Source organism: Cryptotermes secundus, unplaced genomic scaffold (assembly GCF_002891405.2).
Source record: "Cryptotermes secundus unplaced genomic scaffold, Csec_1.0 scaffold901, whole genome shotgun sequence".
NCBI lineage: Eukaryota > Metazoa > Arthropoda > Insecta > Blattodea > Kalotermitidae > Cryptotermes > Cryptotermes secundus.
In genome coordinates this window covers 98,177-125,882 of record NW_019729906.1, presented here as the reverse complement: position 1 = coordinate 125,882, position 27,706 = coordinate 98,177, and the positions used below count along the sequence as shown (strand labels likewise).

At 40.9% G+C, this 27,706-nt stretch overlaps 1 protein-coding gene across 2 annotated transcripts in view; it reads right to left on the bottom strand.

The window, feature by feature from the left end:
• LOC111865818 overlaps positions 1-27,706 on the bottom strand; it is a 177,195-nt gene that overhangs the window by 61,884 nt on the left and 87,605 nt on the right. For both annotated transcript variants that reach the window (XM_023854155.2, XM_023854156.2), the window contains exons 2-3: positions 12,184-12,312; positions 4,181-4,271 (exon numbers count right to left, since the gene is read on the bottom strand). In XM_023854155.2, coding sequence (XP_023709923.1) covers positions 4,181-4,271; positions 12,184-12,245 — 153 coding nt within the window. In that variant the 5' untranslated portion in view covers positions 12,246-12,312. The remainder of the gene's footprint in view (positions 1-4,180; positions 4,272-12,183; positions 12,313-27,706) is intronic.

Sequence of the window (27,706 nt, the reverse complement as noted above, 5' to 3'; positions counted from 1 at the left end):
AAGGGACTTAGTCCCACCCCACTAGCAATAAAAAAAACTAATTAAGCACTGCGCCATGAAGGCGTATGGGGGAGTGGATGTATAGATCCACATTTTATTGGCCTCGGCACTAGTTCGAGATGAGTGGTCAGCTTCAGGCCCCTACCGCTTTGCCCCCAAGGAAATAGCCCCCGGTACTCATTGGATAGGAGGCTGGATGAGCCCCAAAACCAGTCTGGACGATGTGAAGAATAGAAAATTCTTGACCCTACCGACACTCGATCTCCGACCCCTAGGTCGTCCAGCCCGTACCCAGTCGTTATGCCAACTGCACTATGCCGGCTTTTAAACATCCTTATTAATAAAGTTTGGATTTTCAGTTCTAATTCAGGTCTCTTCTCGAAGTTCCGCTAGTATGTGTCTAGTATGAGAGCCCATAAGCCTACAAAATGAGCGTGGGAAGTGGTCGGCGTACTGTAACTTATATCTTAGCGGGAAACATGAGTAGAACGTAATTCTTTACGTCATAAGTATTAAACTCTTTTTTTATAATTTGTATTTTGCATTACGTGTTGATGCTGTCTTAACTGGAAGACTCATGCGCAAGCATACACATTTTCGCTCGCGTTTCTTTTCGCAAAACAAGACGGAAAAGAAAAATATTTCTCTCAAGCCAGCTAGTTTTCCTTACTGAAAATCTTTCCAAGCCTTTCTCAAAATGTTTTGACGCTTTCTTCATTTTTGGAAGAAAGCTGGGAAATCATTTGTAGGAGAAAAAAAATGAAGCAAAAAACCAAACCCGAAAAGTTAGAACTAAATATTTCGTGTAATTTCTCAGTTCATTTCACACCACACTTAATAAGCAACTTATAAAATTATTAAATTAATATGATTCCTTGATCGTGTACAAGGTGGATAGAGTCCAACAACTTTTAACGGCTCACTTTTAAGGATTTACGACCTGGTAAACTTTTTTTAACTTTATGGGTCCAATTATAATTCGTATGCCTGTGTTTCATAGGTCTGATCAATGCAGGGCAGGCATTTTTATCCGTATACCGGACAGAAAACATTTTGTAATGCTGCTCGCCTGTATGCACCAGAGCTACACTGCAATCTCTCGGTTGTGCGAAGCTGGATAACCCTGGTATATGTGATTCCCGTCGATGAGAACTGCACTGTTGAGATAGGAGCACAAGTCCAAGATATCTGTAAACACATGTGAATTTCCTGGCTTAGATTTGTCGCTTTGGCACACCCGGTTCGGAACCGACGTGAGCCCTTGACTGCGGCATGTCTTTTGGATGACGTCACTAATCGTTTTTGCATCTGTCCGAGGTATATATATATATATATGTCAGATAATAAATGTTCGTTATGGAACAACCATTTCGACTTGGAATTATGCGTGAATTACAAAAGGTACAAGAACGGTTGATCAACTTATTTTCAGTATTTCTCAAGCGTTTTTTTACCTTCATAGTCATTAAATAAAAGACAACATATGCAACAGAAATCTTCTTGGGCTCCCTAGAACAATGAAGAACTATAATATTATTCACTTCTCTTGCAAACCGGTTATAAATTGCTGAATGCCATGTTAGACTTCTTGTTATTCTGAGTTCGAATCTCCTGTAATAGTTGTATGTGTTTCCCTGTCGGTTGTACGTAAATTATGGCTCTCCTGTTGCAGAAAACGATACTGAATCATGGTTTCCTTTACGGCAAGTTTCCACCCACGTTGAAGCTGAATCGCGGAAGATGGCACGGAGTAGTGAAGTCCCCATACAACATGATCACACATCTTGGTACACGTTCCCTTCTCGAGAACTACAGTCATACAATATAGGGGCCGCAGAAGGGAGTTGCATGGGTAGTAGGGATGAAGGCGCTGGAGGCTTCACCAGCCTCGTTCTGGCCTATGTTAACAAGCCCACAGTGCTTGTCGCAGTACCAGCATTTGTGCGAACAAAATGTCTAGACGACTAAGGGGAATGTATGGAACGTGCTGGAGGGGGAAGAGTCATAGCTCGAGGGGAATGTGGGAAAAGGTCGACCAATGAGACTTATTTTTGCATCCTTAGTATAGTAAAAAAATTATCCTCCTTTTATAGCACTCGAAGGTTCATTATCATGTTCATAAGACCCGCCACTCGATCCTGACCTGACCTCGTCTCAGTCCTGTCTCCATCCTCGTATCGCATTTGTTCAAGATCCGTTTTCACAATACCGCCCCTGCAATGCCGTCAGAGTCTTCGTAATGTATTAATTTGCTTTCCGATAGTTACTGAAAACTTGGGACAGTTTAGATATTTGGGAACTATATAACAAATCAAAATCTGATTCAGGAGGAAATTAACAGGAAATTGGATGCTTGCTACCATTCAGTCCAGAGCCTTTTGTCTTCTCGTCTGCTGTATAAAAACACAAAAATTAGAATATACAAGAGTATAATTTTGCCTCTGGTTCTGGATGGATGTGAAAATATGCTTCTGACATTAAGGGAGGAACATAGACTGAGGGTGTTTGAGAACAGGGTGTTGAGGAGAAAATTTGGATATAAGAGAGGAAGTGACGGGACGTTGTAGAAAACTGCATAATGAGGAGTTTAGTAAATTGTACCCTTCGCCAAGTATAATTAGAATGATCACGTCAAGGAGGATGAGGTGGACAGGGCATCTAGCACGAATGGGGGGAGACGAATAATACATATGGGATATTGATGGGAAAGCCAGAAAGAAAGAGACCACTATGAAGAACAATACGTAGGTGGGTGGACAATATTAAAATGGATCTCAAAGAGATAGGATGGGATGGTGTGGATTTGATTGATCTGGCTCAGGATAAGGACCGCTGGAGGGCTATTGTGAACACTGTCATGAACCTTCTGGTTCCATAAAATGCTGGGAAGTTCTTGAGCATCTGCACACTTGGCAGCTTCGCAAGAAGGACTCAGTTCCATGAGAGACTGAATGAGTGATTACATAAAAAATGAAGCTTTTACGGTGGCTGAAAGTGATAAACTCTTCTCGGGCAACCAACAGAAGACGACTGTTCCAAATTGACGAAGATAGTCGCCCGAAACAGTGTTATTTCTTGCCGAGAGTTAGTATCAGCTTACCGGACTGGAGGATCGCACTTTTCGGCTGTCCGTGACTGAACATTCAGTACAGTCGCAGCCATCATCCTTATTTGGTGGCGTTCTTCAGTCGTAGCTTGAGGATCCGCCATGGCATTGTGACAAGGGGCAAACTCAAGGCGAGTTATTTAAACTACAAACATTCTCCAATAAAATTGTGGAATTTAAATCATCATATATTTCAATACAGATTATATTATGAGAATCCCAAGCGAAAAAGATTTCGCTAATGTAAAAATAATTCATATATCGACCATGCCAGTTTCCATCTTTTCGCGTTCGTTCATAAAAATTACCACTACATGAGATGTCTGTGCCTTCGCTTCAGTTTGCATTTGTGAGGAGATTATTAGTGCTGCTAGAGTCTGCATTTAAACTGAATTTCTCATATCTGATCGACGAAGAGAAACAGAAGTAATGGGATACTATTTAAGAGCTGTGCTTTCACATTACAGTTTTATCCCCATGTTAGAACTATGTGGGCTCAAAGTGTGACACACGCAGATGAAGGCGAGAATATTCACATTCATTCTGACGAGTTTGTCGCAGAGCGTATGTGAACATCCGGACTGAGAAAAAATAATTTCGCAGTCCAACTAACGAACCAGTCAATGAACGAACTAAATAACTTTAAGGAGCAGAGTCTTGAGAAGCTTATAGTCGTCAGATGGTCAACAAACTTCACGCCTGTTATGGAACTCAAAGATTCATTATATTGCTCACAAGATCCTGCCACTGGAACCTGTTGAATCCATTCCACTACTTTTTCTCCTCATAATTTCAGGTTAAAACTTTACATCTCCCTCGTCCATGCATGCTACGCCTACTAGTTCTGCCCGTGTCATATTCCCTCACGTGATCACCTTGCTGACATCCGGTGACGAGTAAACATTAAGAAGTTCACCGTGGAATTGTTTCCATCTCTTTAACCTACTCCCTCGCCCTCCCTACGTGGCTGGTGGTTACGCAAGAAAGAAGAGCAGCGAAGCTGCAGCAACGTCGTCTGGCACTCACTCCTCGTCTGACCCTCTGAAATACGAGGTCCTACTCTGGTTCACTTACCAAAGAAACGGACCGCTGGCCGAGGTTGCCGTCGGAATTGTCCTTCTCGTCGTAGAAGTCAGAGTACATGGGACCACTCTTCTTGGACGGCCTGAAACACAGACGGGAATAAAATGTGCGGGTTGCCTATTCTCCTCTCACACGGGGCACTGGGGAATCGAGTGGTGAGCTGGACCTCACAGGGAAGTGGAGAAGCCTGCATAATGGCGAACTTCCTCATCATAATACTAGAGCTACCCCAGTAACAGGCCATGGAGGCCCATAGGGTTGTGAGACGTCGAGGTTCCTGCATTTTTAGACAGTCGGCTCACAGATGACGGTGTGGTTGTCAGCCTTACTCCCCGGCCACCCTTTACCCCCCAGGAAGATTCCTGGTACTCATTTCTCTTAGAGGCTGAGTCGACCCTAGGGCCAAAGTGGGGCTGAAAGGATTAGGTCAGTTGAAAAATCCAATGACCTCATCGGAAATCGAACCCGCGACATTCCAGCTTGTAGTATAGTGCGTTAACCAACTACGCTACAGGGTGCCCCACTTCGTTATTGTACTTGTCGACAAATATGCAGAATGTGAGGGGTCGGATTTACAGAATAAACTGAAATTTAGTTTATATAGGTGCAATATAACAATGGAACTTAACGAATTTCCTAAAAACGAGTCATCATTCGAAAGAACTGGTACTTCACAAAATCACCTACTGTTGACATCATTGACACCTATGACTTTTATTTAATAAATTTTCCATGTGGTTAATATTTAGCGAAATACAGCGCTTTTTTTTCTTGCTATTCGGGTTCAGATGGAAGAGTGGGAGAGTTCCTCCGGTCAAGTCGGGTTGCTCCCTATCACATAAGTTCACTTCTAGGCTGTGCCATCTAAAGAACTCTGTAGGAAGAAAAATAATTACAGACGATGCAGTGTGATCAGCCTCATAACATTGCATCAATATCTAGAGCAAAATAACACAGAGATTAATGTAATATCGGTGCGCAAAATCGCAAAAAACGTATCCGAAAATGTGTTCTCCACTTTAGTGCGCACCATTGTTGAGCTCCGTGATGTTAATACGTTTAGCTCCTTTCATATTTACGCTGTTTAGCTTCACGAATACTTGGAAACGAAAGAAGTTCACGAGATCAAGATCAGGATTGTTGGAAAGTGAATTCGTGTAAGAAAAGTGTCTCGCTTCAGTTCCTAAGTACGAACATCAGTGGAGAAGGGAGAGGCCAGTGTTTGCTTGACTGCCATATTTGTTGACAGATTGAATCTTAAAAACGTTGCACGCAACGTCTGTTGGCAAAGCAGCGGAATTCCTCAAAAGATGCTGACATGGATTAACAAACATTACGTAATGCAGGATTTTCGATGAAGCATTACTTGCGTGTTCTTTCTTTCGGTTGATGTAGGAAAGGAAAGTGGAGTTTTCTTAGTTGAAATATTCGTAGAAATATCCTGCACGTCTGTTGAATGAAAAATATCATTATCGTCATCACCCTGTGGTGTATCGTGCTCACTTTGTGTAGTAATAATAGAAACGAAAACTTACAATTTTCCTTTTCTACTATTTTTCGTTTTGTTAGTTAAAAATTGTAATTACGGAAGAATGACACAAAATTTCAGCTATAATATTCAGCTTTACGGAAGATTAATTCTCCAATACTGACTCATATTAATTGTATTAATATTGCCGATTACTGTAAAATATATGGGACTCGCAGTAGAGTAGTTGGTGGAGGCACTATGGTACAAGCCGGAAGATCGCGGGTTCGATTCCCGATAAGGTCACTGGATTTTTCAGTTGACTTAATCCGTCCAGCCGCACTGTGGGCCTGGGGTCGACTCGGCCTCCGACATAAATAATCACAAGGAATCTTCCTGGAGGTAAAGGGCGGCCGGCGTGTAAGGCTGACAACCTCACCTCTATATGTGATCCGATTGTCTAGAAAATGTGGGAACCTCGACGTCTGACAATCCTATGAGCCTCCAAAGCCTGTTACAGGGATAGCTTTACCTTCTTTACTTCTTACTGTAAAATATATATTTTATATACGTGTACTCAGATAATTGGTTTTGTCCCTAACTATATGAGGGAGCATTAGGTTCTCTGCAATTGTCTTTGCGTGAGTCCACACACAGACCTATACGAATGATCTCCGATGATTACATTATAATTCCCTTACATATGGACCCTCTGCGTTGCCGCGAACCTGGTGATTAATGTTCTCACTGTAAACTGCGCACCCGTACTGTTCGAACTTGTTAGACATATTGAGACTGCTCCCCACCATACTGCAGAAGAGCCTTAATGATGGATGGGATTCAAGCCATTCTGGCGATCGGCCGTACGTTTCAACCGCACCTCTTCAATTTATATTCTACAGGCTGTCTGTTGAAATTCATTAGTTACCTGAATCGGTTATATCAGTGACTCTAGACCGGTCTGTCGCGAGTTGAATCTAAATGTGTCCGGAAAGTCCGACATAAAACGCGCCTCTGCGCATTCAGCAGTGAGACCTCTGTCAGTCTTGTTTCGTCACCTCGTCGTCCTGAATGCTATTTGTCTGTTAAACCAACACTACCTCGATATCGTCTTAGTTCGTTGCCTACGCTTCCCTTTTTTCCAGATTAGCCATGTTTGCTCGTAATCTGTATTTGTCTATCATTCGTCGTNTGGTACTCATTTCTATTAGAGGCTGATTGACCCTAGGGCCAAAGTGGGGCTGAAAGGATTAGGTCAGTTGAAAAATCCAATGACCTCATCGGAAATCGAACCCGCGACATTCCAGCTTGTAGTATAGTGCGTTAACCAACTACGCTACAGGGTGCCCCACTTCGTTATTGTACTTGTCGACAAATATGCAGAATGTGAGGGGTCGGATTTACAGAATAAACTGAAATTTAGTTTATATAGGTGCAATATAACAATGGAACTTAACGAATTTCCTAAAAACGAGTCATCATTCGAAAGAACTGGTACTTCACAAAATCACCTACTGTTGACATCATTGACACCTATGACTTTTATTTAATAAATTTTCCATGTGGTTAATATTTAGCGAAATACAGCGCTTTTTTTTCTTGCTATTCGGGTTCAGATGGAAGAGTGGGAGAGTTCCTCCGGTCAAGTCGGGTTGCTCCCTATCACATAAGTTCACTTCTAGGCTGTGCCATCTAAAGAACTCTGTAGGAAGAAAAATAATTACAGACGATGCAGTGTGATCAGCCTCATAACATTGCATCAATATCTAGAGCAAAATAACACAGAGATTAATGTAATATCGGTGCGCAAAATCGCAAAAAACGTATCCGAAAATGTGTTCTCCACTTTAGTGCGCACCATTGTTGAGCTCCGTGATGTTAATACGTTTAGCTCCTTTCATATTTACGCTGTTTAGCTTCACGAATACTTGGAAACGAAAGAAGTTCACGAGATCAAGATCAGGATTGTTGGAAAGTGAATTCGTGTAAGAAAAGTGTCTCGCTTCAGTTCCTAAGTACGAACATCAGTGGAGAAGGGAGAGGCCAGTGTTTGCTTGACTGCCATATTTGTTGACAGATTGAATCTTAAAAACGTTGCACGCAACGTCTGTTGGCAAAGCAGCGGAATTCCTCAAAAGATGCTGACATGGATTAACAAACATTACGTAATGCAGGATTTTCGATGAAGCATTACTTGCGTGTTCTTTCTTTCGGTTGATGTAGGAAAGGAAAGTGGAGTTTTCTTAGTTGAAATATTCGTAGAAATATCCTGCACGTCTGTTGAATGAAAAATATCATTATCGTCATCACCCTGTGGTGTATCGTGCTCACTTTGTGTAGTAATAATAGAAACGAAAACTTACAATTTTCCTTTTCTACTATTTTTCGTTTTGTTAGTTAAAAATTGTAATTACGGAAGAATGACACAAAATTTCAGCTATAATATTCAGCTTTACGGAAGATTAATTCTCCAATACTGACTCATATTAATTGTATTAATATTGCCGATTACTGTAAAATATATGGGACTCGCAGTAGAGTAGTTGGTGGAGGCACTATGGTACAAGCCGGAAGATCGCGGGTTCGATTCCCGATAAGGTCACTGGATTTTTCAGTTGACTTAATCCGTCCAGCCGCACTGTGGGCCTGGGGTCGACTCGGCCTCCGACATAAATAATCACAAGGAATCTTCCTGGAGGTAAAGGGCGGCCGGCGTGTAAGGCTGACAACCTCACCTCTATATGTGATCCGATTGTCTAGAAAATGTGGGAACCTCGACGTCTGACAATCCTATGAGCCTCCAAAGCCTGTTACAGGGATAGCTTTACCTTCTTTACTTCTTACTGTAAAATATATATTTTATATACGTGTACTCAGATAATTGGTTTTGTCCCTAACTATATGAGGGAGCATTAGGTTCTCTGCAATTGTCTTTGCGTGAGTCCACACACAGACCTATACGAATGATCTCCGATGATTACATTATAATTCCCTTACATATGGACCCTCTGCGTTGCCGCGAACCTGGTGATTAATGTTCTCACTGTAAACTGCGCACCCGTACTGTTCGAACTTGTTAGACATATTGAGACTGCTCCCCACCATACTGCAGAAGAGCCTTAATGATGGATGGGATTCAAGCCATTCTGGCGATCGGCCGTACGTTTCAACCGCACCTCTTCAATTTATATTCTACAGGCTGTCTGTTGAAATTCATTAGTTACCTGAATCGGTTATATCAGTGACTCTAGACCGGTCTGTCGCGAGTTGAATCTAAATGTGTCCGGAAAGTCCGACATAAAACGCGCCTCTGCGCATTCAGCAGTGAGACCTCTGTCAGTCTTGTTTCGTCACCTCGTCGTCCTGAATGCTATTTGTCTGTTAAACCAACACTACCTCGATATCGTCTTAGTTCGTTGCCTACGCTTCCCTTTTTTCCAGATTAGCCATGTTTGCTCGTAATCTGTATTTGTCTATCATTCGTCGTTCATTACCCGTTCCTGAAGCATTTACCCTTGTATTGTATTGTATTGTATTTAGAGAGGGTGGGTTTCCCCATGCACTTAGACCAACTGTTGGTCCATTGTTTGTCCCCCTATGATATTCTACCAGTCTCTATTCCCTACCGGTACTGGTGCGTACCATCAGTCCCGACTCAGCCAGCGAGTTCGGCCTCTATTGGCTCTGCGGTATCTCGATGCTTCCCCCATCTACCAGAGGCGTTAGAGACTACTGTTGGGCGGGAAATGTCCTGAATTTGGCTCAGTGGTCCCCTTGGGACATGAGGTTCTTTTACGTGCCGTAAAGCTACGACACGGGACCCACGGCTTAAAGTCCCTCCCGGAGGACATTTCTTCGAATGTAACACGATGACAGGCGGACCACAGACGAGAACAGAAACATAAGCTAAAGATGGGAAAAATGAAATACGGGGGGGAAGGGAAAATAGAAACAAAAAGCAGGAGAATGGGAAAGAAAACTTAAAAGTGACACGGCTAAAACAGAAAGGTATGTAACTCTTCTGTCGATTAACGGCGTATATATGTAGCAGTTATCAATCAAACTGTTTGGTTCCACCTGTTCCACGCTTGTTGTCCTTCACAGACACTTCTTTCAGAGCGGAAAACAAATTGGCTTTCCTTCCTTTGCACTCGTAATCATTTGTTTCCGATATACGGTTACCTGAAGGTGTGAGAGTAGTCGCCAACCACAGACTCATAAGGCAGAGCATTGACAAATCATGTAGGGATACAAGTAAGCAGGCTCTTCATGCTGTGCTATTTATCAACAGGACACGAAAACAAACTTATAGACTAGGTCGAAAGAGGCGACTGGACCACCACCACTTCCCAACTAGCAAAGCTACATACCCGCAGAAGAAGGCCGTCGTAATAATCAAAAGAATGAATTCATTCTCTGCCTGGATTATGGGTGCAAGCATGTTACATGAACCAGATTCCTGGAAAAGTTCGCATTTACTCTGTGGTCAAGAAGTAGTACCTTTCCTTTAGGGAACATACAGAGCCATCATATTGTCATATATTCCCTCCATGAGTTCATACCTGAGCCAGATGAATCCAATCATTCACACTCTACTTCTTTAAACCCCTTTCTTAATATTCCTTCAGTCTTCTCACACGCAATACAAGAGTGCCCAGTCTGTACGTTTTGAAACTCCTCATTTTGTTGTTCCCCCATCGATTCTTCGGCCCTGACATTTTCCTGATTGTTTTCATATGCCTCAAATATATTTTCTCCTCTTAGGGAGACAGACCAGTAAACCAACCGATGAAGTATACACTTCTGTAAATTTCAATCTCAGATCTGACAGGTTAAAAATAATGTCAGCCCATTCCAGTGTACAACTGAGCATGATGTGCTCGGCGCGCATGAAATGATGCTGATGTGCATGAATGGATAAAGCAAGGATTGATCTGATCTCGGAGGAAGAGCGGAAGTACTAGTGCAAAGAGTTATTGGTAAATGCTGAAGAGACCTTACAGTTGAAACAATATGTGCAGATAAATATTAGAATAATGTAATTAACGTTGTCAACTCAGAAGATGCTTTAAGAAGGTCTAAAACAGAAAAGCGCCGGTGATTGATGGATTTAATGTGGCATTACGAAAGTGTTCAAGGATCGTAAATATACTACATACAACGGTGATAAATGGAGGTGCTCAAATTTTAGAGGAATCTCTGAATGAACCTCAACCACAACAAAAATAAAAATAAAATTACAGCCTGTAGCAGAACTCTGCTGTTTCAGTAAAAGTGGATCATGCACAGAAGAATCCTCGCTGTAAAACAGATATTACAAAAAAAAGGACAGAATACAATCTGCCTATATTTCTTCTACTCCAAGATTATGAGGAAGCATACAATTAAGTAAATCGGAGTAAACTGTAGGATGCCATGCATCCCACAAAATCTGATGAACGCCATTAAATCATTATATGACAACACTAGCATTGTCTTTACTAAAGAAAAGAAGGATAGAACAGAAACCCCCTTAGTAGTAAATCAAGGGTTCAGACAAGGGTGTGGACTGTCTCAATTACTGTCACCCTTTGTATAAATATATTGCTAGAAGAATGGAAATTTGCATATAACGCTTAGGTATGTTTTCGCTTCTCGCCAGTTGCAACAAGTTTGTAGGGAAGCCGAGGGAGGCGCCAGTTGACGGCTGTATTACAACAGCTGCTTACAGAGGATACACGCGAAGCAAATAACTACAGAGAACATACACAAGAGACCAATTCACCAACGGGGTTCCCATCAATGAGCGCGGATATTAAATCGCATACTTTTTTCCAGATACGCGGCCAGATTTGCCATTTGGTTTCATCGCTCTATCCAAAGAAGTCAAGTAAACTAGGATATTCTCCACTTTATATTTTCAATTCTGCTGAAGCAGCAATAAAACGGCTTAGAAACCAATCGTACCAAGGGTGTTTGGCTGAAATAAAGCAACGAATGGACAAAATGTGGTGACAAGTTAATCCATTTTATGAGTTATATAAATGAATTCATCAAATTAAATGAAATACACGAATGAATAAATAAAAAATGCGTTGATATTTAGTTGATAATTGTAAGCTCTGCTAAAGCGGCATATGTTACGTCGATTATAGCTAATGTAATACAATTTTAATTTTTAACTCGTAAAAATAATGTTATGTAGGTTTTTATTAACACACCTAATTATAATTTAAACAAGCCAATCAGTAAATATGTACAATTCGAATTTTATAAGCTTAACCATCATTCGTTAAAGAACGCTTTTCGTTTTTCCCTGCATTTTCTATGTAAGTTCGTACACGAGAAATATTTATGGATATTTTATAACCGAGATTTACACAAATATATTGATGGTACATGTGAGCGTGTTAAAGGGCGCCCGTCATGGTGGATGGCCATACACACTTCATATGTCGATGGAGTGATTTTTATCAACCATAAATGCATTTTGCGCATCACAAGGCATTGATGTTTACATTTTATGTTATATAAATACTTCACCGACCTGGTTCCTTTGCCATAACGTCGAATGTTGCTCTCACTGCGATGCGTAGGTGAACTCATCATATCATACTGCCCCAGGTGACGTCACTCGTGCCCCACCACAGACATGACCTGCCAACGTGCTTGTTGCCTGCAAGAAAAGATGCAAAAGTTATGGAGGAGACAGTACTGAATCTGCTCCACATACCACGTAATAAAATAATAAACTGAAAGGCATATCCTTGGATGGACAGGGAAGTGCTACGGCACTTAATTATAGTTTAAAAATAAGGCCCCCAAAAGACACTGTTAAAGAATATTTAGTAAAAAAAAAACAAAAGAAGGCACATCTATCCCTGTAATAGGCCGTGAAAGCCCATAGGGTTGTGAGACGTTAATATTTCCACATTTTCTCTAGACAATCGGCTCACAGAAGGTTGTCAGCATAAATCGCCGGCAGCTCCCCCCCCCCAGGAAGATTCCTGGTACTCGTTTCTGTTAGAGGCTGGGTCGATCCCAGGGCCATAGTGAAGCTGGAAGCATTATATCAATTGAAAAATCCACCTCATGGGAACTCGAACCCGCGACCTTTCGGCTTGTAGCATAGCGCCTCAACCAACTACACTACCGCGTGCCCCATATTTAGCAAAATATATTGGAAAGGTATAGAATTTTAAGGATGCTTTGCTGGAAATTTTGCCTCCGTGTTAATTTATTGCAAATACAAACTCACTGTTACGAAAACAGTCACGCTATTTTGGGTCTTCATGAACAGTTTCCCCTTGCATTTCGTTAGCTCTGCACCGTGTAAAGTAAAGTTTGCAAATCACAACGGGATCTTTGTTCTGTATGATGTGCCAAACTTTGGGCCATTTTTGAGAAAAATGTGATGAAGTTAAGTTTGCGCACAAGAATTAAATTTCCCGGCAGATTTCTGTTCATTCCAAATCTTAAGTTTATTGGTTGTCATGGGTTTCAAGGTTCCCCATGTTTTCTACAGACGAATATCAAGATGTGACCCCCTAGACAGGTCACGACAGTCTCCTTCCCAATGCTGACCCGTTCATCATTCGTGATCATCTTATCGTCTCATTCTAAGCCGTACAAGCTCTGCAGTTGAAGCATTTTCGTTAGATAATCTAATAATTAATGTTTACTGTTCCGCAGATAATACACAGTACTGGGACACTGCCTACACACGTAAATAATTTTTGCTTGTATACTGGCACGCATTCGGGGTTTGCGTGACTAATAAGACGGACCTTTATACAACTAGTTACAACAGTGCACAAATCACTATCTGACACACAGTCATCCTCTTCGACTGGACACTCGACTTCTGACCACATTTCACTACTCCGTTGTACTCTGTCCTGTCTTCTGACTGTGCCTTATTATAATTCCTCGGCACGGACCTCACGAAAAACACCGTCTTCTGTTGTCAAGAATGCCTGTTTATTGGTCCGTTATCTAGCAGTGGTTGTCCTATTGTTGAGCGAGTATGCCTCGGGAATGTGTTTACCGAGCCGTTGCCTAACAAAGGACATGTGCGTCAGAATACTATTACTGCGTTGCAATTAAGTGTTCAACTGAAAGTTTGAGGCCCTAACAAGGTTTGTACTTGTATTTTATGTTGTATATCAGTGTCTTGTATAATGAGATGTTTCTTAGAAAATCTGTAGTAGACTGAACTTTCATATGAAGCTGAGTACGCCTATGAATCTGCAACGACCAAATGAAAGTCACCCAATGAAACATTTGGACGGACTTCACACTACCTTCCCTCGTTGCTTTATTTTTCCTCCATAACATGATTGTCTGTGAACATGTATCACACCACTAACTTTTTCAGCCAATCAGTCATTTAGTTAGCTACTTAGTTATGAGTTAAAATAATTTTACATGCGAGTTGCCCCACTCACAAAATGTATCAACACATGTAATAATTCTGAAGATAATTTGAAGCATAGAAAAGAGTTCTTGCTGGTAGTGAAATTTGTAATCACTTCTCCACGTCAGAAATGCCGTTATGTCCACGTGTTTAAATAATCAGTCTAAGCTTAATCCATCAAGCGCTGGGCTGTGTTGTAATTAATTTCGGCTCCGGGCAGCTAAACGACCGTCTCATTAATCTTCTGAGAGGGAAGGCCTCACCTCGAGGTCAGTTTCTTTGCGGTGAGCGTGGGTCTGCCATCATTATTCTTTCCACAGAATTCCTCTGGAAATCTTGTTTCATACACAAGATTAAAAAATTGGAAACTGAGCAGTTTTTCCAAGAAAAACGCAGAAGTGCAGGAGCGCATATATGTACGTGTTTCTTCAAGTCTCTGCGTGACATTCAGCAAGTGACGTCAATTGCAGTCTTTACCTTAGTTCATGCGAGATCTTTTTGTTTGAGTCATGTTTGGTACATACGCCCATGTTAGACCACGACCATGCTTTGCCCTGTGTTCCACGTGAAATTATTCTTACTAATCGTACAAACGGCCGCGCTATAGCTCAAGCGGTTAGTCGCTGGCTTGCCACCTTGGCGGCCCGGGTTCAATCCCGGGTCTGGTCAAGTGGGATTTGTGGCGGATAAAGTGGCGCTGGGTCAAGTTTTCTCCGAGTACTTCGGTTTCCCCTGCCAATCTTCATTCCACCAATTGCTCCACAATCACCCTCACCTATCATCTGGGGCTGGTACAATAGGCCAGAAGTGGCCTCAGTACAAGGGACTTAGTCCCACCCCACTAGCAATAAAAAAAGATAGTTAAGAACAGACCAGGCTACCTAATCCATAACATCTGAAAAAGAATACAGAAAGAAAAACAGAAGAACAAAGGGAAGGTAACAAGAAGAAAAAAGAAAATAAATAAATCCCTGTTCGTTTGTTTGCAATGTACTCTTATGCTGATAGGGACAGCCTGCATTTCAGACTTCGTATCCCTCACTGCCGATAGGATTGTTGTTACAATAATGCATGTGAAGGAGATGAAAAGGCGTTAAGGACGTTTAATTAATATAAAAACTAAAAGAAAGAAGAGAAAGGAAAAAACTGGAAGGCTGAAGAATGGGAGGAAAGACAATAGCCGGCAACAAAACTCTATCCTTGATCTGCCGTCCGCGAAGCGGACCCAATGCTGAGGGGTGCCGAGCACGCCCAGGAATACAAAGGACAGCAATTGTTTATGCTTCCTTAAAACAGATACTTCAAATTCATTGTTGATTATTCACAACATTTAAACTTAAGAATACGCAATTCGGAACAGAAGGACGCATACAATTTCAACTGCCGAACTGCCAGGGACTATTCTTTTAAGACAACAGCAGTGAACTGAAGACATTTTGATATATGTAATGCTAATACAAAATGGGCCGGTCACGGTAGCCGAGGGGTCTAAGGCATGCACTGTCTTCGCTCGCTCGGAAGCCGGGATCGTGGGTTCGAATCCCACTCAGGGCATGGATGTTTGTGTGCGTTTTTCTGTGTTTGTGTACAGGTAGAGACCTTGCGACGACCTGATCACCCGCCCAAGGAGTCCTACCGAATGTGTAAGATCTAGAAAAACCGAAATGAACGGAGTTCATGGAGGTAGGCCTAGGCCCACTGGGGCTGTAGTGCCAAGGAAAAAAAAATACAAAATGGTCGTCTAGCTAATTATTACGTCACTAAAGGAAGCACATTTTTATAGGACTGAAATTTCAACGGCTAATTGCTTGGTTCCATGGAGTGAGCGCTGTGAGAACATTTTGAAACAGAAATGACTGCAAATGGCCGCTGTTACGATACAAATAGAACGCAATCGCTGAACAAAAAAGCAAATGAAGTGCGCTCATGTGCATATCCGGCGAACAAAGGAGGGATGTTTTGTCGCGGAACAGTTAACAAATGTATAGAGTCAATTGCGATTTTAACTGTGCGTTTGAACTAACCAAGCGGTTTTTAGTAGGTGCTATGTTCATAAGATCTCAAAGTCTGTGACGATGGTACATTAGTACAAATATTATGTTGCTGGACATTATCCATCAAAACAAAAAAAAACTCTGTGATTTCAGTCCGCAAGCGACCGCCGCTTGTCGGGGAAGTTTAGTGCCAACTTTTGCGGATAGAGGGTATCTCATGGTCAGTGCAACGAATCCCCACGGCCGTTAATTTCGGTTTTCTAGACCGGGGCCGATATTTTCTTGAAATAGGTCCTCAATTATCATCACGAGGCTGAGTGGACCCCGTTCCAGACCCACTACTTCTCCGAAGAAATCTGGTAGCGCCGGGAATCGAACCCGGACCTCTGGATCTGTAGCCAGTAACGCTGACCACTAGACCACATTGGCGGTCGGACATTATCTATCGTCTTTTCTTTATCTAAAAACCATCCTGTTTATTTTTTCAAAACACAACGTTTCGGAGACTGAAGTCTGTTTCCGTCTTCAGGTAAAACTTACTCAGTTGGGCCCAATCGATAGAGCTAGTCCATATCTCCTGAGATAGGGAGACAGAATTCAGTCTCCAAAACGTTGTGTTTTGGAAAATAAACAGGGATGTTTTTAGATAGACAAGATCGATGGATATTGTCCTAAAACATAATATTTATGCTATGTTCATGTAAATAAAGTACACTGTCAGTTTTCTACAGTGTTACGACTGCATGAAGTTTTTATTTTAATTGATGACGTAATACGAATCACAGGTCGCGAGCCCTTCTGTAGGGAAACTTGACGCACATATAGAGTAGGAAACTTGTATGATCTCCATGAAGCAGAAATTTACAGAACCATTTAAGTTTTCGTGTAAATCGAACAAATAAAGTGACCACTTTACATGAAGAACGTACGTTTCTGCTGGCTAATACTTATTGCATCGGAAAATATTCTGACTATTATGGAGATAATCGTAATCCATTTTATTTCCAACACATATCTGTGTAACTATTATAGTTTTCAGTACGATTAAATCAAGCGAACGCATGCACCAGAGATGTTATGCTATGCATACATTTTCTAACTCGTTTTCCTTCAGATCGTCACAGGATCTTTAAACACGTAGGGGATGTGTTGATTAGTTTTTTCAGTCTCATGTGCAGCACTATGTCCTATAAACGTTATTAAAAGTTATTCACTTCAAAAGTTTTAAAGTCCATCACTATATGTTTCGACCGATGTGTTTCAAAATTTTAATTGTTTCTTGCATCCTGTTGTGTATTTAATCAATATTAGAGTCAATTTTACCGACTACACAACACGTTTTTATTATTATCACACTACATGTTTCGACCTCAAGATGTCATCCACAGGTGTACGAACAACTGTATAATTACACGCAATCACATTCGTTTTTCCACTTATTCGACCCTGTATCTTAATCAGGCTTACGCTCAATGATAGATCAAGCTCTTCTTATAAAACACAAGTTAAAATATTATTCTAAATGTTAAAAGTTAAAATTTAAAATTTATTATACAGTTGTTCGTACACCTGAGGATGACCTCTTGAGGTCGAAACATGTATTGTGATAATAATAAAAACGTGTTGTGTAGTCGGTAAAATTGACTCTAATATTGTTTCAGAATTAGTGGGCGAAGAAACTGCTGTCTTCTGTTGTTAATTGTGTTGTTAATATAGAAGTCCCCTCGATGCGCAAGTGTTTTTGAGTTGATGGCTTGTATTCTCCCCTGTTCTATGCTGTGCTTCGTGTCTTATTCTCAACACAACAGGAGAGAACACAACTCAGTAACTCAAACATATATGTGCATCGAGGGGACTTAAGCAACAACAAAAGACAGCAGTTTCCTCGCCCAGTAATTTTGAAACACATTGGTCGAAATATGTAGATGTGGATTTTAAATTTTTAAAGTGAATAACTTTAATAAATTTTATAGAATATAGTGTTACATGCGAGACTGTAAGAAACTAATCGACACTAAGTGAAAAATGCTACAGAATGATACAATATAATACTACTAGGGACCGGATTTTTATGCCCTAATAATCCCTAAAATATGTATGCATTTATGCATGAAACACTTCCGAAATATGCAATATAATATGCACATAAAAATTTATACCAAACATTAAAATTGATTTTACGTTATTTTAAGACCAACAAATCAATATTTAAGTTAATTTTATGTAAACACTGAATGATTCACTTGCAATAAAAAGCTATACTTAAATAGAAATCATGCAACAAAGCCAACATATTTCATTACAAATTTAAAAAACCAATGGTACTCACATTTAGCTCTCAGAACTTTCAACTTCTCTTCTGTTGCAGTTCATAATTACTAAATGTTTTAGGTTTTCCACAGTTAGTCGCCTCCTATTGTCTCGTAAGATGTCCTTATAGCGGGAAAAACTTCTTTCCACCTTACAGGGACTTAGGAACGCATGTACAAAAGCCGCTATTTGCTCCACTGTTAGTGATTTTTTACTTGGCAGTTCAGTACGTTTACCGGCTAAAATTTCTTCAATTTCTCAAATTTGTTCATATCCTGGACTCTTTGAAAGAATGCTGTGTACTTTTTCCTTTACAACTTCACCAACTCTTCCAGAAACCGAATTCAATTTGGAAACAGTGGTTTTGAACACACTTAACGACTGATACAAAGTAGTATTGCTATTGCTTGCCTCCAGTGAGGAAATGGCGGATGGAAGATGAGAGAAGTGAGCAGATATATAGGAAAGATTAGTTTCTAGTTCTGCGTTTGTAGTACATCTTGGGCAATTTGAATTGATGCTGCATTTTGGGATCAAATGTATTCACGACATTCCTAACTGTTTCTAAATGTTCGGTATAATAACTCGCTGCACACAGCCACGTGCCCCAGCGCGTTAAAATTGGTTCTGGCGGAAGTGGAACGCTCGGTGCTACTGCTTTAAAGACTTCTTTTCTGTATGGCGCTTTAACAGATACCTTCTTCACAGAAGACACCAACTTGTCAACAAGCGGAAAATTTGCACGAATTGTTTCTGAAACACGGTGCAACCCATGGGCAAGGCAAGTCAAATGTGTCATATTTGGAAATATAACTTTAAGTGCAGTACCGGCTTTCAAATATATAACTTGCGGCATCAGTCACAAAGAGCACTACATGCTCATACAGAATGCCATTCGGCCATAGTAAATTCATGGATTTGATAAAAAATCCGGAAACTGTGGAGCTATTTGTGGTTTCAAAATGCTCTACCGCAAGAAGATATGGGGTAGATTGTTCATTCTTATTAAGGGATCCAACTATACAATTTGCAATAAACCGTCCCACACAATCTTGTGTTTCGTCGATTGATACCTACAAAAAATTATCTTGAATCTTATCTCTAATGCTTTCAATTGTAAGAGCGTAACACTTCTTCACGTAATTTTTGCGCACAGTAGATTCATCCGGCACGTTGCACAGTGTATACTTCTCTATGAAGTTTCTCAGAGTAGGATTGGTTAGTTTCCACAGCGGAATATCTGCCGCTAAAAAGGCTTGGCATAAATCAAAGGGAAAATGTGAAAAACTATTATTAGAAAATTCACTAAGCAATTTTTGAACAGGAGCACTTTTCGTGGATTTAATTTTAATATTCTCTTTGTGTACTCGTATATCAGTGTTCAAATGCTGAAGCACTTGAAAGCGTTTTTCACAACCAACTGTTTTCTCACACGCTTGGCAATAAAGAATTTCGTTACCCGTACTTATCATCTCTCTTTCGAACTCCCGCTGATACAGTTGTAATTTCGTTTTCTGACTTACTTTCACTTTCAACGTGACTACAGAAAGCTAAATAAACTTAACTACAGACTAGTCACCACTAATGTGAATGGCCCCCAACGTCAAATGAAGAAGCGTAACGAACCTCATGGAGACTTCGGAAATAAATAAGTGGAGTCCCTTATCGGTTGAATAGTATTACGTTGATAGCGGGTACATGTGAACGCTTCCGACTAATCTCTTCGCGGCCACTTTGATGGTACGAGGATGAGGCAAGTTACGAGTAGAGGGATCGGGGAGTCCCGTCCTGGGTATTGCATCAGAAACATGAATCATAACGAAATGTTGAGTCAAATATGCAACATATTCTAATACGGAAAAGAAAAATTGTATACACACGACCATGATTGAAAATTTGAACATAAAATTAAAAAATATATATGATAAACATTTTAAAAAGGAAATATGAAGTATGAATAGAGATCTTCGAAAATATGATGCTTATTCATAAAACAGGCAGAATATGCATTTACGATGCACCATCAAACCATGTCCAAAATTTAAGAAATGAAGTAATTCATACATATATCGAAACGAGCATACTTTCTGGTTGCAAGAAAGAAATATGCATTTCCATTAAAATCCGGTCCCTACTTATAACCTACTTATATGATAAATTTTCGTAATTAAACAAGGAAACGAATCCTCTATTTCATATGCAACATCACGATGTAGTAATTAATACTCCTCAATTGTTGCAGAGTTTTCGGGTTCGATTCCCGGCTCGGAGGCCGATTAATTTCAGATTTGTAATGGTTCTCATTCCCTCCAGACAACGACTTGGATCATACAATAAGCCACGACCGCTTCTTTTATTTTTTCCAATTATAATTCACAATCATCGACGCTATGTAGTCTTTGCGGTTGGACAAGCATCATTAAATAAACAAAGAAAACATCGTCCTATAGAACGCTATGTAACTTGTGCAGTTGAGAAAGCGTCGTAAGAAACAAATCACTTTTGATATGCAGACTGCTCGATGCAGTATATCGTGATGTTCACAGTATTATTACGCAGTCCACTCGACCGTCAGTAGCACGCAGCTGCAACAAGCTGTAATTTCCACGTCACTTGAAATTGCTCTTCTCAGCTTGGCAGCACTGAGAAGCTCAACAGCTCAGAAAACGGTGTATAACAATTATCTGCTAAGGTTTACTGAACACGCTTCTCATTTGTAGCAACGAGGCCTCATTTCAATACAGGTTCATATAGCTTACAATAAATACAGAGTTCAGGATTCGTTACAGCTTTAACAGCGAGTCAAAAGAAAACTTAACTTTCAATATGCGTACGTAAAACGTGTCATATCGTCATCATTGCAGAACAGCACTTCTGAGCCATAGCTTTCCTTAAAGGATTCTTCCAGATTTGATCCGGTTTCCATTTATTTGGATTTCGCAACAATTTTTCTTTTTTTACAGAACTAGGTCATCAGCCTTGCGTCCGAGCCCCAACCCTGGAGGACCAGGTCCCTGTATTTATGTTCCCCACTGGCAGGGTGACACAGTTATACCCCCAGGCTGCAGGCAGATAATCAGATAAACTGATTTTTTATTAGAAACGAAAAGAAGTGGTCACTGCTCCACAGGGCCATTTTAGTAGAGGAAGTTTCAGCTTGGTTACAGAGCAGCATTCGTTGTTTCGCTACGGCATTTTTCTATCCCGTTTGTGTTAAAAGAGCGGTAATAGGATGAAATGTGTAGTAACACTACTCATACCCGATCCAACATGACTAATTATCAACAAGGTTATCATAAACACAACAGCACAGCTGTAAGGATATTACAACTATAGTAGTCTCTCAACAGCTCCGAGTCACACCCGTGCGACGTTCCTTTTAGTCTGAGGCGATGCTCTGCAGTCAAGGTCATCTGCTCTGAATGCAGCAAAGAACCGACTGAAATTTCAAAAGCAAACAGGTCTTAACATTTTTCACGGGTAAGTTCTTTTGATTTTATACAATGTAGGTAAATATATGGAATAAAACATTATTATTAATAAAACCATAAATGTTGTAAATTTCATTCTTTTGGGGGCTGGTTTACGTATTACATACTCGAGCTTTTCGATAGGTCGAGGCGATCTCACCTCGAAATGTTGCGACTCTACTGTAATACAACATCTGTGTTAAACTTGTATGAGTTAACATTATAGGCACCGTCTATATAACTAAATAAGCGCCATACAACAGAATCCTCAACTATTTAGCCAAGAAGTTCCTAATGTTTTATGGAACCCGAAGACTCCTCTACTGGTGCATGTCTGGAACCAGATGAATCCAGCCCGTAACCACAAACTCTGTTTCTCTAATACACATGTGATCATACACATATTATCCTTCCATCTGTGCCTGTGCATCTTAAATGGTCTCGTACCTTTAGCTAAAATTATATATGCATTTCTTATTTCCTCCATGATTGCTATATTGACGCCCATCTCATCGGCAATGATTCAGTAACCCTAATATTTTGCAAGGAGTTCAAATTATGAATGTTCTAGTTAATGAGATTTTCATCAGCCTCTTGTTACTTTCTCAGTTAAACGTATCAGAATATACACTATTTTTATGGCCGGTCACGGTAGCCGAGAGGTCTAAGACATGCACTGTCTTCGCTCGCTCGGAAGCCGGGATCGTGGGTTCGAATCCCACTCAGGGCATGAATGTTTGTGTGCGTTTTTCCGTGTTTGTCTACAGGTAGAGGCCTTGCGACGAGCTGATCACTCGCCCAAGGAGTCCTACCGTATGTGTAAGATCTAGTAAACCGAAGAGAAACGGAGAGTTTCATGGAGGTAGGCCTAGGCCCAAATTGGGGCTGTAGCGCCACAGGAAATGTATTTATATTTGCCTAGTTTTTCCTTTAATCCTCTTGTAAAATTTGTTCTCTTCCATCCTCTAATTAAAATGTCTGCCCTTCATATCTCTAATTTGTAAGTTAAACAGGAGATCTAATGAAGCTAGTGGGAAGTTGTCTGTTTTACAAAACATCGGTGCGAATAATTCCTTTTCATGGATAACTGAACTTCACTTAGATATCTTTCTTCACCTACTTCAGTACTTTCCAAAGGCAGAACGTTACATAGAAAGTTACCGATAAAAACATCAGAGGTCACATTATTATCCCGTGTGTCCAACTGTTTTTACTCCTAAATTCCTGGAACAGTACTCATGAATTGTGACCGGTTTACAGCCGCCTGGCGGTCATGCCGTGAAATGGCTCGGAGGACTGTTCCAAAAGAGAATATGCCTAGTCGGGACAACGCTGTTCGTGTTACTTAGGTGTGGACTACCTTGTGTTGCGGAACCAGAGAGTCATAACGGAAACACAAACGCGAGCGGAGAGATGTTTACGATACTCCATGCCGCTGGGGCTTGTTATGAAGTTTCCCGTGGTTTTTCTTCGCCTCCTTTCATTCCAGACGAATTGAGAGGGGGCGACATTATTGATTATCTGTCTCCTTCTCCTAGTTTCCTCACTCTCTTCGTGCAAGCTATGCGTTCGCTATGAATCCCGTCCCACTGTTTTTAGACCTAATTATTATCTGAGTCGCTGCTTCTAACTTGAGGAATTCAGGCAGAGTTTCTAACAAATTCAAAACACTTTATTTTCTACGTGCAAATATAGGCCTATACTATGTCTGAAACATCTCTGAGGTCACGAGACAATGACATAGGTCGTTACGTCATCATTAGAAAATAATTACATACTATTTTCAGTACAGGATGGGAACCAGAGAAAACTGCATAATGAGGAGCTTCATACCTTGTACCCTTCTGGCAGTAAAATTAGAATAATCAACTCAAGGATGATGAGATGGGGAGGGCATGTAGCGCAAATGGGGGAGAAGAGGAATGCATATAGAATATTGTGGGAAAGTCAGAAGGAAAGAGCCCACTGGGAAGACGAAGACGTATGTGGGTGAACAATATTAAAATGGATCTTAGAGAGAGAAGGATGGGATGGTATGGATTAGATTGATCTGGCTCAGGATAGGGACCAGTGGAAGGCTCTTGTGAATACAATAATGAACCTTCGGGTTCCATAAAATGCTGGGAAGTTCTTGAGCATCTGCATAATTGGCGGCTTCTCAAGAAGGGCTCAGCTCCATGAGTGAGTCAGCGATTGGAACCAGGATCGCCGTACCGGAGAGCTCATTGAACACACGTGACTTTTCTTCCATAAAGCTGCATATTCAAGATGTGACGTACTTTCAGAAATGTTTAGACAAAGTTTGGTTCTTGTGTTCTTGTGGGTGAATGACAAGAAACAACCACCATTCTTAATTTTGTTTTAGAATGCGTCATTAGGAGAGACCATGAAAATAAAGAAGGCCTATAAATGAATGTGGCACATGTTTCCGATTTTATTTTTGTGTGAATTTTCTTACACTTATTAATCCTATATAAGATGAGCTGTTTGGGGGACATCTTGCAAGTTCGACGAGTTAACTTAAAACAGGAATTATGTTGAACCTATAACAAGTAAAATTAGCTCTGTCGTACAACTTTCAATGTAGATCCAATATCCAATTTCGTCGAAATACGTTCCATAATTTCGAAGATAGAATATGCGGACGGACAGATAGACTTCTCTATTAGGTATGCGTTTATGTCGTACACCTAAAGGAAAAAAAAGCAAGCAGAATTACATTAAAGTTTACAGTTTGAATTCAGAAGAATTAACTAAGGAACCCACTGGCTAAGGAACTCCTTCGTGTACAGTCTTCTTTGAGCAGTTCCCTGGTTCAGTTACCCGGGTTTATGAACCCCGAAGGTCCATCGTCATATTCAGAGAAGCCTAATTTGCATGAAAAAAGTTAGCTCGACTAATCTTGAAAATTTTCGAAATTAAAAGTAGTTCTACTTCAAAGTTTTAGTAGTCTGCCTTTACACACACTTACTATGGGGCAAACTGGATACTACGATTCACTGTCAGCATTTTATACATGACTGATTTGTACGCAGTCACATCGCATGGCAAGACGGTATCTTGTTTGCATTGCCTACTGGTACGACATGAGTTGCAAGTCCATTGAAAACAATGCTGGTGTTATGTACCATTCATTTACAATAGTCGCTTGCCGTTCTGCAAAGCTAAGAAAGAGCGAACTCACGCTACACTAAGTCGAATTACAGCCGCCAGAACTTAACAGATACACCAATAATAGTATTGTAGTGTGTAGAGCCGTTGCTATGCAACGATGGCGAGATGGGCGGATATACCAGCGCCGTTTCTGGGCAGCGGCTAGGTAAACACGTTCCCGTTGCTAGGCAGTAGAGTCTTAATAATGGACAGTCAGACTACAACAGTGGAAGGGTTGTGTTTTCTATGTAGTCCGTGCCGGGATATTATAAGCAAGGGACAAGATCAGTTTAGTCAGTTTTGTACGTTAGTCTGTGAAGAAAAGACCTGAGCCGGAGGCAGAGGAACAGGCATTGTTGGAGCCGTTACCAGGAAACGTCTAGTAACAGACTGAGAACATTAGACTGTGTGGAAATAGTGATAGTCTTATAGTTATTTGTAGTTACGATCTGTAAGTGGTTACTAAATCTGTTCACCAATCCAAATCCCGTCTATAGTCACATGTTACATGACAGTATCAAACACAGTTCTACAGCATGAATATTAGGCCCATATTTCACCAAGAGTCCTCGAGCGACTGTTAGTGTCTGGGATCTCCGTTGGCCTATCGGGTCTGTTCGTCTATTTGCATTACTCATTATTGATGTAACCTTATCGGCATAATCATAATTACGAAGAAAGAAAGAAAACAAGTCAAGAATGAGTGAATGAATGAAAGAATGGAGGAATGAAAAGAAAATAAGAATAAAAACAAATGAACGCGATAATGAACATCGTGATCCATAAGAGGCTGGGAATTTCTTGCCCATATGTGGGACTACTGGCTTCTCAAGATGGGCTCTGCTTCAAGAAGATATGATGAAAGAAAGAAAAGATGACGACGTTCATATGATGCTCGGCGGAAGTGTGCTGGAAATAGGCTACGTAGAGTCGAGTCGGAAGGGCAAATGTGAAGGCAAATCAGGGTCATGGCAGATTAGAACACTGCGGCTTAGAGAGACTGCAGAACGTCGCCCATAGACACAGTAAACTCCGTCAGATATCGGCACAGTGCGCCCATGTTTGCGAATTCTTTGCCCAAAGTGAGTGATATAAAAACACAGTGAGGTAATATCTGTCCTTTGGCACATGTCACCTCTGAAACCACTTATCCGTTTCTCCATAAGTTCCAGACAGCATACTCTGCAGCTCAGTATCTTTATGTACGAGCTTCATTCTGTACAGGCCTAAACTACTGATATTATTTGGTGGTTCTGTGCTCACAGCCATTAAGGAAATGCATATATTTAGTTACTCCTTGATTCTTTACACTGTTTTATTGTGATTCCATGGTATAGGATATCCTTCAACCCTTTATATTATCCACTTTGTCAAGATATACTTAGTCTCTTTTACAGAGACCGAAGGTTCATGGCCGTGATCACAAAAGCACGCCACGGGACCATATCCTGAGCAAACATAGTTCAAAGACTATCACACCCTAAGATCCATTTTAATATTATCGTCTCTTCTCAGAGTAGGTCTGCGAAGTGATACCTTCCCACTAAGTTTTGACAACAGTTTTGTACGCAAGTCTCACTTCATCATGCGTGCTACATGTACTGGTCTTAATTTAGTTATCACTCACTCGTGGAGCTGAGCCCTTCTTGAGAAGCCGCCAGTTGTGCAGCTACTCAAGAACTTTCCAAAATTTTATGGAGCCCGAAGGTTCATTCCCATGCTCATAAGAGCCCTGCACTGGCCTATCCTGAGCCATATCAATCAAATCCATACCATCCCATCCTATCTCTCCATTTTAATATTGTTCACCCACCTACATCTTGGTCTTCCTAGTGGCCTCTTTCCTTCTGGCTTTCCCACCAATATCCTATATTTATTTTTCCTCCTCATTCGTGCTACGTGCCCTGCCCATCTCATCTTCCTTGACTTGATCATTCTAATTATACTTGGAGAAGAGTACAAGTTATGAAACTTCTCATTATGCAGTTTTCTCCAATCTCCTGTCACTTCATCTGTCTTCGGTCCAAATAGTCTCCTCAACACCCTGTTCTCAAACACCCCTCTGCCATAAGAACGACGGACCTGTTAAAACTAAACAGAGATCAACTCAGATGAGCGGTAGGATTACATACTGGACACTGCCACCTAAAAGGGCACCTTTCCAAATTGGGACTGACAGAGGACCCAACTTGTGAGAGGTGCCTACAAGAAGATGAATCAGCCACACACACCTCTTATGTGATTGCGAGGCTATAGCTTACCTAAGATATCGCCACCTGGGTCAGTTCTTCATGGAACCAAGTGACTTTTATGACGCCCCAGTAAACAAAGTCCTACATTTCATTCGAAGTGTAGGATTAATAAAGGGTTAATCAAAAAGGGAAGCACAATAGACCATTGAAGGTCGCAGTGCTAGGGCCAGTTTTATGGCTCACCCCTCATACTCATACTCATACTCATTATTGCATATGCCGTCTATTTCATTTTTCAGTCATAACCATTTTAAGCAAGAAAAAATATGAAGAGAAACACACAAGCCTCATTAGACGCTAGTGGGGTAGCTGGCCTAAAAGCAGACAGAGAGAAAATGAGGCACAGGCCTATGTTCATGTCATGTAGTTAGAATGAGAGGCAAAATCATATAGGCAGAATCATAGCTAATAACGTCTTTGAAAATATGGCAAGGTTTAGATATCTGGGAGCGACAGTAAATGTACGTAAAAGGTG